The 18,963-nt window shown below is 36.3% G+C and overlaps 2 protein-coding genes across 3 annotated transcripts in view; both read right to left on the bottom strand.

The window, feature by feature from the left end:
• Positions 1–18,963, bottom strand: part of tln1 (talin 1) — a 1,269,505-nt gene that overhangs the window by 614,944 nt on the left and 635,598 nt on the right. The gene's annotated exons all lie outside the window — the stretch shown is intronic.
• LOC110440082 (serine/threonine-protein kinase pim-3-like) lies at positions 5,843–13,149 on the bottom strand. Of its 2 annotated transcripts, XR_015500764.1 has the most exons (11): positions 11,568–13,149; positions 10,780–11,048; positions 9,338–9,820; positions 8,929–9,180; positions 8,630–8,727; positions 8,478–8,528; positions 7,773–8,154; positions 7,513–7,689; positions 7,151–7,305; positions 6,884–7,017; positions 5,843–6,600 (listed from the first exon to the last, which is right to left on the bottom strand). XR_015500764.1 is itself a non-coding variant. In XM_087270137.1 (10 exons), the coding sequence occupies exons 2-9, from the start codon at positions 10,907–10,909 to the stop codon at positions 7,172–7,174; spliced, it is 1,707 nt and encodes a 568-aa protein (XP_087126263.1). In that variant the 5' UTR covers positions 10,910–11,048; positions 11,568–13,149; the 3' UTR covers positions 5,843–7,017; positions 7,151–7,171. The 2 variants fall into 2 exon arrangements, 1 of the variants encoding a protein (XP_087126263.1); XM_087270137.1 differs by having other exon boundaries at positions 5,843–7,017.

Here is an 18,963-nt window from a genome sequence, read left to right as displayed (position 1 = left end):
TAACTAGTGGGTTGTCTGCTGTCATGTCACGGTGTGCGCGTTCGTGATTTCAGGAGGCAGGCTTTGAAACACAGTCCCTCCCCTCCAACGATAATAAGCTAACTAGTTATCATTTTGGCAGATCACCTACTGCAGCTTTAATTTCCCCCACTCAGAGCAAATGCCTGACTGTCTGTGACAGTCTTACTAGCCAATTGAGTGAGCACACTTTCCTTCAGCCCAATCAGAATTGCGCAACCGAACTATGCCCACAATAAAACAAACAGGAAAGCGCAAACACGTGGGATTATGGCGTCTGCTGCTTCAGAAGCATTAATAGACGTATTAATATCAAAGAAAAACAGCATTGGTAATATGGGATCATTTTGGTTTCAAAGTCACAGACACCGAACACAAACAGATCCTTTTTAAGAGCTGTATTTAAGACAATTCCAATTAAATCACAATATCTTTTAATGAGGAAAATATGTTTGAACAAAATCCCATTATCACAAGAAACCTTTTATAACAATATTAAGTGGAAAAAATAATAGCTTATAGTAGGCCAGTGGTTCTCAAAGTGGGGGTCGGGACCCCCTTGGGGGTCGCGGGACAATGACAAGGGGTCGCTTGGTGATATTCAAAACTCAAATAAATTTTATTAAACTATTAGAATTACCATATTTTATTCATAACCGACAGAATATAGTTAATAGTTGCATTAAAGAAACAACAACATAAAAATAACAATCAGCCATCAGCCTTTAATTTTAAAAGCAAAATGTAATTAAATCCATAAATGACTTTAAAAAACATTATATGGCTAATAGACTGTTGCATTTTTGTGTTGTAAATAAGCTCATGTTTATATATGCCTATAGTTGTGTCTGCAACATTTACATATTTACAGTACAACCACCTTGAAAAATGGGGGTCACGAGCCACTAATATGATTATTTTTGGGGTCGCGGGCTGAAAAGTTTGGGAACCCCTGTAGTAGGCTAGCCTGTGTGTGGCAGCATTGAGTCACTGTGAATGAGTCTGCTTTCAGAATGTAAAAAACAAGACTTTATTCATTTTTGTTTTCTGGGGATTTTATTTTTTTGTTATTCGAAATAAAAAATGAAAATTAAATCCTTTTGGAATTTTGCTTTTCCGTTTTTCACCATAAAAAAGAAAAACGCCTCGTATTTCAATATTCGTTTTTTAATTTGAAAACAAAAATCCAAAAACGGCTCTTATTTCGTTTTTCAATATCTGTTTCTAAAATGAAAATCCAATGACCAAAATATACACTGACCATTTGTGATAGTGTTTTGAGAATTATTAATAAGTTGCCATGGTAAATTACATACCCTGAACTGTTTTTTGGAACCCAAAATCCGATGTAATCAGTTTACCTGTCTTTAAAACTACCCACATAACCTGCTTTCTGGAATACACCCCAGTATTTTATGTGCACAGATCACACTCTTGATAAGTGTGACGTCATGCGAATCGGCTTCCGGGTCCAAGCACACTATTAAACTGTATGGAGAGACTCAACGAATGGCAAACGTTTACAAAACGATGTATTACTTTTGAAGGTCACGATGGCAATAAATATATCCATGCCTAATATTCGATAGCCACAAGATTGATGATATTTTTATAAACTGTTAAAATATTGGTGTTTGAGATGAGGCAAGTCCAGAGACTGTTGTGTACACCAGGATTTTGAGCTTGATCTCACAAGAACATAAGTAAGAAACATAAGTATTTTACGCTTTGTCAGTTTAGTGGCTAATTCGTTTGAATTCGTACAAGTTGAGCCGTACAAAAATGTACAATTTTAAAAAGGAGGCGTGGCACCCAACCCCGCCCCTAAACCCAACTGTCATAGGGGGAAAAGCAAATCATACTAAATTGTACAAATGAGATTGTACGAATTCATACGAATTAGCCGCTAAATTAAAAAGTTACGAATTGCGGTGAGATTGCATTTGGATTTCATATAAAATTCAATTTAATGTGAGATATGACTAGGGCCAGACAGAATCTGTGGATTTATGCGGAATTATTTTGGGAGTATCGTAATTTAAAAACTTTATTTAATTTAATGTTTACAATGCAAATCCAATTAGATCCACTTTATTTGTTAAGCAAAGCAAGTCTCTCATATAATTAATTTATTAAAAGGCAGAAAATATTACTGTGCAAACTGTATTGTAAATAAATCATATGAATATTTTTCATATTGGTCAATAATTATAGTGAAATTCATTTAAAAATTGAATAAATATAAATGTTCACATGTAAATATACAGAAACAAAAAGTGATTCATTTTTGAAAACTTTTTAAATATTGGTGTATGAGACACAGCAAGTCCAGAGACTGTTATGTACACCTTGTTAGTGTACGTTTTGTCAGTTTAGTGGCTAATTCGTACGACTTGAGTCGTTCACTTGAGTCGTACGAAAATGTCAGATTTTAAAAAGGAGGCGTGGCACCCAACCCCCCCCCTAAACCCAACCGTCATTGGGTGATGGGTAAATCATACTGAATTGTACGAATTAGATCGTACAAATTCATACAAATTAGACACTAAATCAAAAAGTTACGAATTGCCGTGAGATTGCGTTGGAATTCATTTAAAATTCACTTTATGTGAGATATGACTAGGGCCAGACAGAATCTGCGGATATTTTTTGCTGATCTGCAGATTTATGCGGAATTATTTTGGGAGTATCATAATTAAAAACTTAATATATTAAATAAAAAATAATACCTTTTTAACTTTTATTTAATGTTTACAATGCAAATCCAATTAGATTCACTTTATTTGGTAAATATAATTATCCATAATATAATTATCCAAAATATAATTAAATATAATTATCCATAATCCATATAATTACTAACAGGCAGGAAATATTACTGTACAAACTCCATTGTAAATAAATCATATGAATATTTTCATATTAGTCAATAATTATATTCAAATTAATTTAAAAACTGAATAAATATAAATGTTCACAAGTAAATATACAGAATCAACGATAAGCTAAAAATCTGCCGAATTTTGCGCCCACAAATTCCGTGTGGGCCATGACATGAAAAAAAAGTGGTCATAAACGAATATTTTCTCAGTTCAAATGAGTATGGACCCGGAAACAGCATTTCATACGTCACAACTTAACAAGCAGATAGTGTCTCTTTACAAAGTGACATCGCCAACTACTGGCCTGGCATGCAAACTACAGCACATGTTCTGAAACACAAAGGAAAATCTTTCCGCTTCAGTATATTGTTGTCATGTAAACATACATTTCCTTTAATTTACTTTTAATGCACTCTGCACTGAATTGTTCGATTTCTCCCTTTCTGACTAGTTTATTTTTATTGTTTAGGTTGTTTGATGCCGACCTATTTAAAGATGATCCCCTTGTTTTATTGTTCCGTTGGTGGAATATGCTCTAAACAGCACCTTAGATTCATTCAGCATATATTTATTAATCGTGATGTGTTGGTGATATTTTAAGAGTGTTTCCCACGTTTTTTTGTTTTACCTACATATTCGATTTCAATCAATAGTTATGTTGTAGTTTGACTTCCTAACTGCAAAGTTTTCAGGTTTGTGTAATGTGAATCTCTGTTTAAAAAAACGTGACACTTACTACACTTTTAGATCAGTGTACTTTATTATTTACCTTCACCATGATGTACACTGCTAATCAACAAACTGAAAAAGATCAAGCCTATTTCAGTCTATTTACAATATTTAACTTATAGTAGGTGTACTACTCGATGTTCAGTTCACAAATATAACAGAAACAGCTAGTGTACTTTCAAAAGCACTTATTCTGCTTTTTACTGACGCGTTTATTTTGAGCCTTCAGCCAATTGTCATTCCACCAGACGTCACTTTTTGTATGACCCGCGTCTAAAATGCCAAAAAGTGAGCCTTTTGTTATTCAAGAATGATCAGTGGAAGCGTTTGAAAGCTGCTCTTTCTCCTCCTCTTACAAAATAAGTTTTAATTGATGTTTTCATATTGTAATACTTTACTTTTTGTGGAATAACGAAGTTCTCACTATTGAAAAATGTTCAGAGACAGTCTGAGGGATTTCAGAGCCAATAAGGATAAAAAGCTAAGCTTGTGTCATGCACTGAAAATGTTAAACTGTTTCTTTTGATCAAAAATGTAATCATTGTTTTTAATTTAATGCTTCGAGCGATACAGCGTATTTAATTTTAACACATGTAGGTTTTAACCTCTTAATAAATAACTGCATTGAAAACCACTACTGGCTGCAGTGCCTTCAATAAGAAAGTACATCATTTGTTTAGAAGGCATGTCTTAGAATACTTGAATGCACATGTTGTTGATATGTTTTCTTTAATTCTGAGCATTATTTCATGCTTAAAATGTTCTTTTACCCCTGTTGTGTTTTTGTTGAACTGTTGTTTGTGTTGATTTCTTTGAGTTTAATTTGATATTAATTAATAAAACTCTTCTTTGCATTGTGTATTTCTTGCTTTGTGTTTCTGAATGCAAAAAAAAACATCATTTATATTGGTGTAATATACAGTTGAAGTCAGAATTATTAGCCCACCTTTGAAATTTTTAATTTAATTTTAAATATCTCCCAAATGGGAATTTTCACAGTATGTCTGATAATATTTTTTCTTCTGGAGAAACTCGTATTTGTTTTATTTCAGCTAGAATAAAAGCAGTTTTTAATTTTTTTAAAAGCCATTTTAAAGTCAAAAATTTATAGCCTCTTTAAGCTATATTTTTTTGATAGTCTACAGAACAAACCATCGTTATACAATAACATGCCTAAATTGACAGCATATACACTTCATAGCATTAATCTACTTCCAACATTATTAAAGCAGGGGAGTTCTCGAGACCTACCTGAACTCGGACTCCCCTCTCGCCCTGCAACGGGAGGGAGCCAAGTGCTCAAGGATCTCACAAGTTCAGGGCTCTGTCCCAGGACAGCATGCCAAACAAGCTCCATAATCAATCATCAGCTAAGGGCGAACTCTTGAAATCTCTTTAATTTTACTGGTGTCCAGGAACAACTCTCGGAGCTGTATACATGAAAGCTGTCAAACACAGGACCACTTACTCAAGTCTAAACTGTTGCTTTAAACTAAGATTGTCAAAGTTTGAACAATTTAGAGTCTCAAAGTTAGTCTGCAATCTTGACTGTACCTGGGGGGACATATAAACAGCAGATCTGACAATGTTCACTTGTGTGATGTTCACTTACCATTTGAACCGTGATAAAGAAAAGCTCCAATGCATTTTACTTTTATTTTCAGTGTGTAATTTGAGATTTTATTTTGCTCCGTTGTACTGTTAGCCGTTTGAGTCTACAGTTTAACACTGTCCAGTCTGAAAAGGCTGTTTAAATAAATTATTAGCCCAGTACACTATTTGTTGTATTAGTATATAATATTGTAATATAAAACAACATATTATCTAACAGTAAAACCTTCTCTGTGCTAAATAGACTCATAGTAAATCATTGTAAATCAGTATATGGCACTACTGGTTGTTAAAGAGATTCCTTCACCCAATAATGAATACAATGTCATCTTTTACTCAGCCCTTACTAGTTTCTTCTGTTATACACAAAAGAAGATGTTTTGAAAAATGCTGGAAACCTGTAACTATTGACTTCCATTGTGTTTGTTTTCCTACTGTGGACATTAATGGTTACAGGTTTTCAGATTTGTATCTTCTTCAGTGTTCAACAGAGGAAAGAACCTCATCGGTTTGGAAGCACGTGAGTAAATAGTTGAGGGAGAACTCTCTCTTTAATTGAGTAAGGAGTCATTTAGAAAACTCACAGAAATGATGATCAGAGCTTCAGTTTGATTCACAGGATTTTATTTGACTTATTAGCCAACAATACATAAAAGCAGTTCATCACAAAACAATTCAAAGAACAATTCATTACAAAACAATCATGAACACTTCATTATAAAACAATCAGTCTCTCTTATGACAGAACACCAGATTCATTAATGAGGGAGAAAATAGTCGAGCAGATCTTTGATGACACTTTAGAGGAGAAAACTGTGACAGCACTGGAGTTGAAGTTCAGTTCAGTTCAGTTCAGTGTGGTTTAATTGTCACTGCTGAAAGTCCAAACACTGAAGAGCAAATCCATCGATGCGCAGCTCCACAAGTCCCAACCAAGCAAGCCAGCGGCGACAGTGGCGAGGAACAAAACTTCACCAATTGACAAAAGTGAAGGAAAAAACCTCGAGAGAAACCAGGCTCGGTTGGGTACGACCATTTCTCCTGTGGCCAAAGGTCTTGTGCAGAGCTGCGGTCTAGGCACCATTCATTACCATTATTGTCATTAATTACTCAGCTCATGTCCTTAGTTCAAATTCATGTTTAGTTCATAATGAGAACCCAAATTAAAACATTTGAGATGAAATCTGAGAGCTCTCTGACCCTCAAACCGCACGTCCAGAAGAGCGCAGTGCACTGTATGTGTGTCGCACTGCTGACGTTTAACCCAGAGGCCTGCGCGACTTCCTCTCATTTAAACAAAGCGTGGGCACATCTGAGGTAAATGTCAGCAGTGAACACACACACAGTGCAGGACAGAGCTCTCATGGTTTGATGATTTGATTTCATCTCAAATCTTTTCATTTGTTTTCTGAAGATGAGGAAAGGTGTCAGGGGTTTGAAGTGAAACTTCTTTAATGAAGAAAGAAAAACTAAAATATTAAAACAAAAATAATGACTTCAGAAGTCCTGTACTGCACTGGATGTGTGTCGCACTGCTGACGGATAACCCAGAGGCCTGCGCGACTTCCTCTCATTTAAACAAAGCGTGGGCACATCTGAGGTAAACGTCAGCAGTGCGAAACACACACAGTGCAGGACAGAGCTCTCATCAACACACTGACACTGAAAAGTAAGATCTGAGGGGTTTGGAATGACATGAGGGAGTAATTAATAACTTTAACAGTCTTGTGAAATTCTGGAAATGCTGCTGTTCTCCTCTTCGCTTCTTTAGTGTTTTCTAAAATGAAGAAAAACAACACAAAGTTATTTAAGCAGTGATATGAAGGGCTGTCAAATAAGACTTGTGACTCTAAAAAGAACAGAAGAGAAAACAGGAATAGCTTGAAAGCAAAGAAAGACTGAAGATGTACTTTTGTGCTCGGTGTGTTCCTCTACATCCTGGCGTCTAACAGCTCCATTAGATTTGGGGTTGTTAGATTGAACCACTGGTGCTCTTCTAACTGATGTAACTTCAGCCGCTCAAGTGGACAGCGGATGAAACACTGGGAAATCAGGTCCTGGCATGCTGAAAAGTGACACAGAGAGTGTGAAATATGTCTGCATACTCAAGATTCATGAACGTGTTTAAATCTCACTACATCAAATTACAAAACATCCACAATGAAATCACTTTAATATCTACAGTAACTATTATATTTAATCCTTTTTTACTCGTGACTGACATATTTTATTCTGTCACTGAGGCTGAGATTGTTCAGAGGTGTCTGCTTACCTGGAGATAACCTGGGGTGTATCTCAGCGGATTCAAACATTACTGAATCTTCGTCACGAAAGGGCAATTCTGCATGCAAGATTTCATACAGCACGATGCCAATTGTCCAGACGTTTACCGGGTCAGCAAGGTATGTGGGATCCCTGAAAACCTCAGGTGGCGTGCAGTAAATAACTCCTATAAGAGAGACATTTTCAGAATTCAGTCATTTCATAAGACAATACTGTGACCAAAGAAACTAACACAAAACACCAACTCACCTCGATATTGATCGCTATTGAAAGGCTCGCTGCTAATTGGCCAAGCACAACCAAAGTCGATCAATTTGAGCTGTAATCGGGGTTGAGTCACCATGATGTTCTCCGTGTGGATATCTCCATGGAAAACTCCACGCTCAGTGCAGAACTTGACAGCTTGGATCAACTGACTCATTAACTGGCGTGATCGGTTTTCACCAATGTCCAATGTATCTGTGATGTACTGATCCAAGGTCTGGTATGACTCTGCGTACTCCAGACTGAGAATGAAGTTGTTCTCATTCTCAATCCAGTCGTGTAATCCGATGATGTTTGGGCATTGCGGAGCATTCTTCAACTTGAGCATCATTGCCACTTCCGCAAGCACAGGTGTGGAATGACCATCCTAGAAAGAACAACAGATTTCAAAGATATTACCAGAGCAGAATGGCACAAAGTACAGAAACAAAAACTTCACGAAGTACAGTAAATAATCACTCAGCTCCATATTATGCTGAACACAAAAGAAGATATTTTGAAGAATGTTGAAAACCAGTAAGCAGTGACTTCATAAGTATTTTCTTTTTCTACAATGGAAGTCAGTGGCTCTCTGTTTCCAAAATATCTGCTTTTGAGTTCAGTTTAAAGTGGTCCAGACAGGTACGGGACAAGTGAAGGACGAGTAAATGGTCAGCACATTTTCACTGTTGTGTGATTTATTCAACTTACAATGTCGAGATAATGGTTGTCTTCCTTCTTGTTGATAAACTTCAGGGCAACCTGCGGAGAAAAAAACAAATTAAATTAAAGCCAACAAATTTAATATATTCAATAATCAGGAGGAAAATATTGACTGAATGTAAAAAAAAATAGTTCTCTACCTTTTCACTTTTCCGAAGTTTGTGAGATGCCACAAACACCTGGCCAAAAGCTCCTTCTCCAATCACGGCTCCTACTTCAAAGTCAGACAAATCAAATCCTGAAACACACAAAAAGAGCAGGGAGATTTACTTGGATTGTCTGGTATGAAACGGATCAAATAAAAGACTAATAAATCCTTTAAATCTGGATTTAATGCAATGAGCTGAAAGCAGTAACTTCCATCAGAATTGCAGGAGTAAATTGATTACTAATTATATTAATTATGAGTTACAGAAAACAGAAGAAAATGATGACTTACCACGAGGGGGTCCAGAAGCCTCTTTAGGCTCCTCAGGAACCTGGCCTGGCAGACATACTGACTCAGGGTTAGCTTCCTCCAGCTCTGGCTCTGACTCTGACTCTGGCTCTGGCTCAGGTTCAGGTTCAGGTTGTGGTGTAAGATGCTGGACTACATCTGTGTCACAGCACAGGAAAGGGCACGTTGCAGCCTTCCATACTCTCTTGAAGAAAGCAGAGACTCTTTTCCCTTTCCTTCCTTTCTTGGGTTTTTCTAAAATGAAGAAAACAAACAGAAACATCTCCATGAACAGAGCTGCAGCTACTAATTAATACACAACCAACAGCACAACAAATGACACTGTCTGATTTACAAGCTAAAAACAACAAAGCATAAAAATAACAGATGAACCAAATTCAGGATGACTCACCATCAGTCCCATCAATATCAGAGGGGTCTTGAACAGACGGAGGCGACTCAGGACAGGCCGAATCTGCATCCGTCATGTTCTTAATATTGGTGAGGCCATGGACAATGATTGGCTGAGGATCTTCCCAGATCTGGCCTGGCAGACACACCAGCTCAGTGTCAACATGACCTGTCAGGGCCGTTGAGGACTCTGGACGGGCCGGATCTGCTGTTTGCTTGATCCTGGAGGGGCCCGGAACACTCAACGGCTGAGGGTCTTCACAGACCTGGCCTGGCAGCCACACCGGCTCAAGGTCTGCATGTGCTGCGACGGTCCTGGAGGGACCTGGAACAGGCAGATGCTCAAAATCGTCGACATCTGACTGTGGTTCAAATGGAGCCACTCTGTTCCGTTCACAGCAAAGGAAAGGGCGCTTCACAGCCTTCCATGCTCTCTTAAAGAAAGCAGAGGCTTTATTCCCTTTCCTCCTTCTCTCTAGATTTTCTGAAATAAAGAAAATGAACAGGGAAATATTAGAAAACTCTTTAACCACAGGTTCAAAATAGACAAACTGCTGTAAATTAGACATATAAAAGACAATCACACAAAACAAACAACAATAATAAATGTACAATTATAATAGAAAATGTTTGAAAACTGAAATTAATTATGTGGAATTGAAAATCATTTCTATGATGTAAATGTAGATGTAGAAATACAAATGAAAACAGAAGTCTTGCTCCAGAACTTCAGTCACAGAAACAGAGCTGTAGACATTCATTATTATGGAGGTGAAGTTGGTTTTATATTTGCACATTTGTTCATTTAACAGTCTCTATATTGTTTACCATGCTAGTTTGAATATTAAGTCTGAAACCGCATGTAAGTATGACTTCAAATCAACATTAGCACTATTTAACTGACTGTAAACACTGTTATACGATGATAGTCATTGGCTGTTAATATGATTTCCCCATTTAGAATTTGAAACAATATTTTTCTGTTATATTATTAAGGAGAAAGTCAGAATGTGTGAATATAAAACCAACTTTACCTTTAGACTTAAATATAATATTCTCACTCAGTTTGCTAAAATATAACAAATATTCCTCCACACCATCAAAAACTAAGAACATTACTGTGCAGAACTACACAAAGGATTTAAATTAAAGTATTATTAAAATGTTTTTTATTAGTAAAGTTAACAAGGCACAATTTCTGTTGAGTGGAAATGAGAAACCTAAAAGCCAGAATGTCAATACATAAAATATCAGCAGGGCTCAAATCACAGAGTCAGAAAATATTCAATATCACAACTACACTACACAATTACAAACATGAGAGGTTGAATATTTGACTCTTAAGTCGGCAATTCGCTTTTATGGCGATATTATATTATTATTATTATACTTTTTATTAAATAATGCGTGAGAATACACTGTTTTTGTAAACTCTCATCTCACCTGTTGGGCTTCTCATCACTGTAGGAGGTGTAGGAGAAGCCATCATGTCACTTTGATGATTATCGTTGACAAATACAGGCTTTATCAAATTAAGTCGAGTAAAAAACACAGCTGACGTGTTATTTGCCATTTGAGATGCAAAACAAGTCGCTAAAGTCGATAATCACTGTTCACTGTACTCGTTCGTTTGTCACTCTGAGGAATTTCTGAACTGTGTTCTGTCCTATGACGTAACGGCGTTCTATTTATGACATCATAGGTGAAGTGAGCTACATTGCTTCTTCCAGACCCTTACAACTTCAAGATATTTTTTGTTACTATGACAGTAAAACTGATATATCAGAGAACTACATTATTAACTTTTTAATTTTGTATGGAAAATATTTTATTCACAAATAAAAATTCTCCAATTCGCAGCCTTCTATTTCACATTTATTAATAGAAATTGATGTTTTTATTAAAACTCCTAGACTAGTTAATAACAAGAAAAGTGATAGATTCTTGGATTATTCTGATAAATATTTTGGAAATATCACGGATACATAAGTCCTTGTTTCCTCTTGCTGTATTTGTGTTATGTATGTATCTCTGTTTAATTTTATTTATTTATATTTTTCTCTCTTTTGTTTCTCTTTTAATTAAATTTTTTTATTTGTTTATATAATTTTTCCTGATCTGTTATTATCATTGTTTTTTTGTGTAAAATTGGATTTTGTACGTTTATTATTGAAGTCAATAAAAAAAATACAAATAAAATAAAATCAATGAAGAAAAAAAAATCGGTGAGCTGTGCGGGGTGATCCGTAACGGCACTCTGCTCGGTCAAGTTTTGTTGAGATCCACAACTCAGTTGCTGTTTTTGTCAGATAATAAATTTATAACAAATAAAGTGTGACACATACCGTGATAAAAGCTTCAGCAATTATTATCAAATTATATCAGAAATAAACTGCAGCTGTACGAGCAGCACCAGCGAAGATACATTCATTATCTTTTACCAATAAAGTATACAAACCTGAATTAAATGTATTTATCAATAAATTCACAAACATGTATTAAAGTTTTATATCACAGTCAATAATAAGTGGACATTTGTGCTTCACATGTAAAAAGTTGAATAAGAAATATGAAGGGTTGGGCTAAAATAGTCTATAAATTATTAGTCCACAAGAGAAAGAGAAAATGTTTTATGATTTATTAGGCAAATAACAAACTGGACTGCACAAATAACCTCACTAGAAATTGTCCATCTGAATGATAAAACAATAACAGTAATAATTATAATAATGTTCTTCCCTTTTAATGCCTCTTGTAAATTAGTCAAATTCACTGATAATGACAATCATTATATAATCGCTAAAATATGATCATTATCAGTGGATTTGACTCGTTATATAAAACTCTATTTAAAACGTGTTGATTTATTGACTACTGGAACATTATAATTTGATAATTTCTGTGTAATAAAAAATAAAACGAATTAAGTGAAATAAATTAATAATAAAATGAAATGAATACTTAAAGGATTAAAAGTTGAAAATGAAAATTAAAGTTGAAAATTAAAAATGATGAATGAAGAGAAAATGCTTCATATTAGCCTGAAGATCGTGTAGTTGAACATGACTAGTTGGCTTTTTTGGCAGATGAAGGAAAGTCAGAACACATGTTTTGTGCTTATAGTAAATGTGTCTTGATTTATTTGGCACTTTACGTGTGTTTGGCTGTAAAAGCGCACCTACAGGTGTTTCTCTAAACAGGCGCAGGTCAGATTTTCTCCAGATCATCATTTATTTCATTTTGTGTAAAAGAATACATTAATTAGACCTGTCCAGTGTCGTCTGGAGAGTGTCCCAGTGAATCTGAAGTGGTTTGAGCGATTGGATTAATATCAGATCAGAATAAAGCGAATGAAGTGAGCAGGTGTAATCAGCCTCATAACACGACGTGACGGGATCAGCGCCTTTTGCTGTGACAGTTGACGGCGGAGGACTCCGCTTGGTAGTAACGTTAAAGCCTTTATCGGACAGTTATTTTCCAAAATTGTAATGGCATAGCAGTCAAAAAAATAAATAGGGAAAGGGAGGTCATGTACGAGACAGATCAATAACGGCAAATATACAGGACGCCCCGGCTAATGCGACCAGCCTAGAACCAGAACGGGACAGATTCTCATCTGTTAGGAAGTAACGTCAGCCTTACCCTGTTTGCCAGTCTTTTTGAACATATGTTCAATATTCTGCGACAATGACGCTGCTGTCGGCTTTCTCTTCGTCTGTCTTGCTTTTTTCGACCCATAATAACGTTATTCACTATGAATGTCGCATCAAAGATTCAAATGTCAGTTAACGTTACCGCTCGCTTATGTCACGTGACCCGCGTCGCATTAATGTGGCTTTGAGGCTTCACGTGATTCAAACTACTGACCATAGCTATTTAAAAATACATTTATTACAAAACAATAATTTTAAAAATTACAGAAAATAATTAAAGAACAAATTTTGGACCTTTTGGCCGTCGTAGAATCACCCGAACAGCCCCTGCCTGTATATAGGGCACCTATAATTATTATTTCTGTTTAAAATGCGTCAAAAAGACAAAACAGGATACAATAAACTCGATATAATTAAAAGGCTCTTGTTTTAAAATTAAATAACTAAATACAGTATAACGAATCATTTTCAAGAGGCCAATCAGCTTTCAGTAAAACTTCCTGGTGTCATCACCTTTATTAGTAGGAGAGAAATCTTTACATTTATCCAAAGTCTCGCGGAAATTCAAGTGAATAAAGTGTAAAATACAACACCAAAATAACGAGCTCATTTAAATGCACCATAATGAAGAAGTGGACGATGATATAATTCTCCATTAGTGAAATCTACAGGCATTATAAACTGCTTTCAGAACAGTTATTGGATTATTTTCTGAGGATCATACTTATTTTTATTTACGCTAAATGTGAGATTATTGACGTTTCAGGCTAAAGCAGGGCATTACAAAAGGTCATGTGACTGACGTCCCTGACGTCACTACTTGCGTAAATGTAAGGCCCCTTGAGAGACGACTGAATAAGTGCTTATAAACACAATCAAACTCATCGCAATCTGTTGAGAGACGAGGCGACTTTTTAGAATATTTCTGTGCGGATCCTGAGATTTCTGGAGCTGTTTGAGAATTTCGCCTATTTCACAAAATGGCGATCGAGACCGGAAGTAGGGAAAACTTTGTTCCGGTAGAAGAAAAGTGCAATGGCGGAGACTAAAGTAACCAATCTTGCAGCGTACATTTTGTTCTAATTCTAAAACAAAACAGGCATATTTGTCATTTCATAGCTTTTCCAGCAATGAAACTATTAAGAGGCGTTGGAGTTAGGCTATTCGGAGAGATATGAGGGGTGGAATTTATTGTGAGGAAGGGCAGCACTTTTGTGTGTGCTCTGCACTTCACGGAGGATGAAGTTCGCGTCTATCCACAGTCCGGTCGCAAATTTCTTACACCACAGGCTGTGCCTTCGAGGTTTTCATGAACAACTGGGGAGACGAGGACTGCAAAAAGCAAGGTCTGTTATGAGCAGGGAGAGAAACCCGTTGAAATTGAGTGTTTTTTAAAATTGTAACATTTTACAGTACAAAAAATATACATGCATACGCATAAATCAAATACAAATATACAAATGTACATATGTTATAATAATCAAATAAATACATTGTAAAATTTTTAAGTGCGTAGGACTTTCTTGTTTAGAGAGTCTCTGATACTACTAAAATATAAGCATAATTCAGTCATCAACACCTTAAAGTTGGGTTTCTTATTGGTAAATTTACATTTATGAATGTAAAATTTTGTTAGCAAAATAATTAAATTAATTAAATAAAATAAAAACAAATTTCCTCTTGAATAGGGTACATAGACATGCCAAAAAGTACATTTTCCCACAACAATGATAGAGGTTTAGAACACTGTAATTTGTTATTAATAAATTTTTGCACCTCAATCCATAAGTTGACTGAGTATGTGCAATGCCAAAATAATTGCAACGCAGTCTCCTCATATTCATTACAAAAAATAAGATTTATATCAATCCCACTTTTACATTTTTGTAAATAATGTTTTGCTGGATAAAATCTTTGAAGAAGTGTATAAGATATTTCTTTCATTTTATTTCTAACATGGTATTTCAGTGGTAACAGCCACACTTTTTTCCCCAGCAAATCAGTTGATCCTTTAATAAAGACATCCAATAAGATTGAATATATTGTACAGTAATAAGTTCTCTTTGGAAAAGGGTACGGATACATTTATTATTACTCTTGGTATATATATTAAAACAGGTTTTGCCCGCATATGATTTAGTGACATCAAAAGATGATGCATCAAAAGCATGGACTTGTTTAATACCTCTAAATAACATATGGACCCCTGAAGGAATTGAATTAATAACAGTTGAAAAGTCTTGTTGGGTAATTGAGATTTTGTAATAAGTGAGGAATTCATTGTAAGAAAAGAGTATACCTTCTTTATTATATAACTGACTAATTAGACTAATTTTGTTTTTAAATCAATTATTTAAAAAAAAAGAGATTTGCGCTTGTATAAAATGTGTCTATTATTCCAAATGAAATAGCAATGGGGGGAGAAATTATGCTTATATATTAATGACCATGATAGGAGCACTTGTCTGTGGAAGGCAGATCATTTAACTGGGATTTTATCTATATTATAATTGCACATCAAAATAAAGTTAAGACCACCAATATCTGAAAAGACATAATGAGAGATAAAATTCCAAATAGAGTTGGGTTTTTTTAAATGGTGTTTAATCCAATTAACCATAAAGGTGTGGTTCATTGTGGTGAAGTCTAGAAAATTAAGGCCACCATTCTCATACGAATTCATAATTACAGTCTTTTTGTTGAAATGGAGTGTGTTGATGTGGCGCTGCCGGGGAAGGAGCACGATTACAACAGCCGCCCTCCTCCGGGTGAGTGCAGCACATTAATACAATAATTAAAAAAACACCACTGTCAAGAGTGATATCACAGTAATTAATTGTTAGTTAAACAAAGTATATTACATTATATTTAGCAAGATGAAATTACTAGCATAGTTATGTCGTGGAGCATTGGTAATGTGTTGCATAAACGTTACTTTACTATTTTAGTAATTTCCCGCTAAAATGCATAACTTGCCGTTAGTACATTTAAACCCACTTATAACATTTTTCATCAGTTCTGCTGTACACTACCTGACCCACCCCATTTCAGGCATTTTAATAAAAGGGATAGTTCAGAATTAAAATTGTCATTATATACTCATACCCAGTTTTTCCTCAAAGGCAATTTTGTAAGAATGTCAGTAGTTAATCAATTATAGTAGTAAATCGGTCTATTTGTTTACTGACATTCTTCAAAATACCCAATTCTTTTGTAGTGTTCAGACAAATAAATAAATCAATGAATAAATACAGGCTTGGAAAAACCTGAGGGTGAGTGAATTATGACATAATAGCCAAATTGGGGGTAAACAGCTCATTTAAGGTCACATGCAAATATTGCAATGTTGGGGAATATTCACATACACTGATAGGGGACAGCAAAGAAATTTAAAGTTGAAAACAAATGTACAATAATTGAATTAAGAATTTACAGTCATGTTCTATATTGTAAAATTGCACAAAACTGTAATAATAAAATACCAAGTGTTTCACCTTTATGAGAAATGTTCTCCAATAACAGGGCTCGAAATGAACCTTTTTGCTTGGTAGCACCGGTGCTATTAACTTTAAAAATTTAGGCGCATCAGCCAAAATCTAGTTGCACCCACCAATTATAAGCACCTTTACTACAAGTTTTATACAAATAAAACCTAAATATTGCATTTGAAATCAACACTAATCAAACTAACTAGCAAAAAATGTATATATGCAAGCGTGAGGAAAATATGTCTCAACAAAATCCCGTTATCACAAGAAGATACATTTTATAACATAACTGAGTGACCAAAAGATACACGGAGCGCTCACCGGCCCTGCACGCACTGCTGGACATGAATGAATCTGTTAACAATATAACTGTGCTGTTCTCACGGGTGCTGTCTGATACTGCACTGATGCTTTTGACATATACTGTAACTTATTATATGCATATGTCATGTTAATAGCAATACTGGTCTTCGTGAGTAGCGATATTAGTTTACTCCAAACCTGTTTGCTATGGTGTACGTGGTGTTCAATTTGACATATAGCTGCCACTTGCATGGCGGATAGCATCTGGCGATTATATGAAGGATTAAACAGAAGCTCTTGTGCTAGATGTGGCAAACAGTTACCTTAAAATTCCATCCCACAGACTTTTCATAGCGCACTTGAAGCCAATGGAAGCCTTTTAACCACTCTTCGAAAAGTGTAGATGGTGGAGTAACATTCAGCACATGATCACTAGTAAGATGTGTCATTATTTGTAACTTTAGATGCCATGGTTTCTAAAACAAAATCTGTCAGTGTTATCTTCATTCTTATCTTCAGTGCTTTACAATTTTTCGCGGTAGTAGCTCTCCCTGTCATTCCAAGTGAGAAGGCATTGACTGAGTGATTGACAGCTGATATTTCAGTGCTAGAGCAGTGGTGGGCCAATAAGAAGAGCGCGAAGGCGGGGCAAGCATTAGGCACTTGGCTGTGTTTACTGCAGCAAGTTGACATGACAACTGTTTTAAACCATTCCTGAGCGTTCCTGCGTTTTGCGTCGCATAGATAAAATTTCGGGCGCATATGCGACCAAAATGGTCGCAATTTCGAGCCCTGAATAATACATTTTCATGTTTAACATTTACCATGTACACTTTTTTTTTTTTTTAATTAGGTGCTCTTGATTAGGCACTGGAAAAAATAAAGGAGCTGGAGGAACTGGTGGCAATCCATACTATCTCTCGAGCCCTGCTAGATACATGGTGCGTGTCTGATGAAGACTTCAAGTACTTCACAAGGTTTCCAAACAAAAACATCTTTTTTTTTTTTGGAGATCTATTGAGCCATCAGCATCCCATATTGTGTACTGGTCCAAAGCTAAGAGGATTGGAATTTCAACTGCAGAGCAAGAGGTTGTGATGCCAAGCCCCAAGGGCAAGATGCAACTCATTGATGAGTTTTTTATGTTTTGCCTGCGTGTTGCTGTTGGTCTTAGAGAGAGAGTTTTGGCTGAAATATTTAAAGTTAGTACTTCTACAGTGAGTCGCATTGTAATAACATGGTCAAACTATTATACCTTCTGTTGGGATCAATTCAAATCTGGATGACCCAGGAGCAGGTGCGACGGACAATGCCTGTGATGCCATCTGATGCCAATCAGATGTGGTCTTGCTGTTGCATGATGGCAAATTATCAGGGTCCTTTAGATCTTGAAGGTGAGATAAAATATTGGAAAGAGTGAAGACTCTGTAATTACAGCCATCAACACCTCCTCCTGCTCACCAGCCAGTAATATCGGCCATCAGCACCTCTATCACCTCCTCCTGTTTACCAACCAATAACATCAGCCACCAGCACCTCTAACACCTCCTCGTGCTCACCAGCCAATAACATCAGCCACTAGCACCTCTATCACCTCCTCCTGTTTACCAACCAATAACATCAGCCACCAGCACCTCTATCACCTCCTCCTGTTTACCAACCAATAACATCAGCCACCAGCACCTCTATCACCTCCTCCTGCTCACCAGCCAATAACATCGGCCACCAGTACGTCTAACACCTTCTCCTGCTCACCAACCAATAACATCAGCCACCAGCACCTCTAACACCTCCTCGTGCTCACCAGCCAATAACATCAGCCACTAGCACCTCTATCACCTCCTCCTGTTTACCAACCAATAACATCAGCCACCAGCACCTCTATCACCTCCTCCTGTTTACCAACCAATAACATCAGCCACCAGCACCTCTATCACCTCCTCCTGTTTACCAACCAATAACATCAGCCACCAGCACCTCTATCACCTCCTCCTGCTCACCAGCCAATAACATCGGCCACCAGTACGTCTAACACCTTCTCCTGCTCACCAGCCAATAACATCGGCCACCAGAACCTCTAAAGCAGGTCGCACACCAGAAGCGCTGCGACATGGCGCGCACATGACAGTTTAAAGTATCACACACCAGACGCGCACATTCGCATGATATTTAACATGAAACTA

This window comes from Danio rerio, chromosome 10 (assembly GCF_052040795.2).
Source record: "Danio rerio strain M-AB ecotype USA chromosome 10, GRCz13ab, whole genome shotgun sequence".
Taxonomy (NCBI): domain Eukaryota; kingdom Metazoa; phylum Chordata; class Actinopteri; order Cypriniformes; family Danionidae; genus Danio; species Danio rerio.
This window is presented reverse-complemented; position numbering and strand designations above follow the sequence as displayed.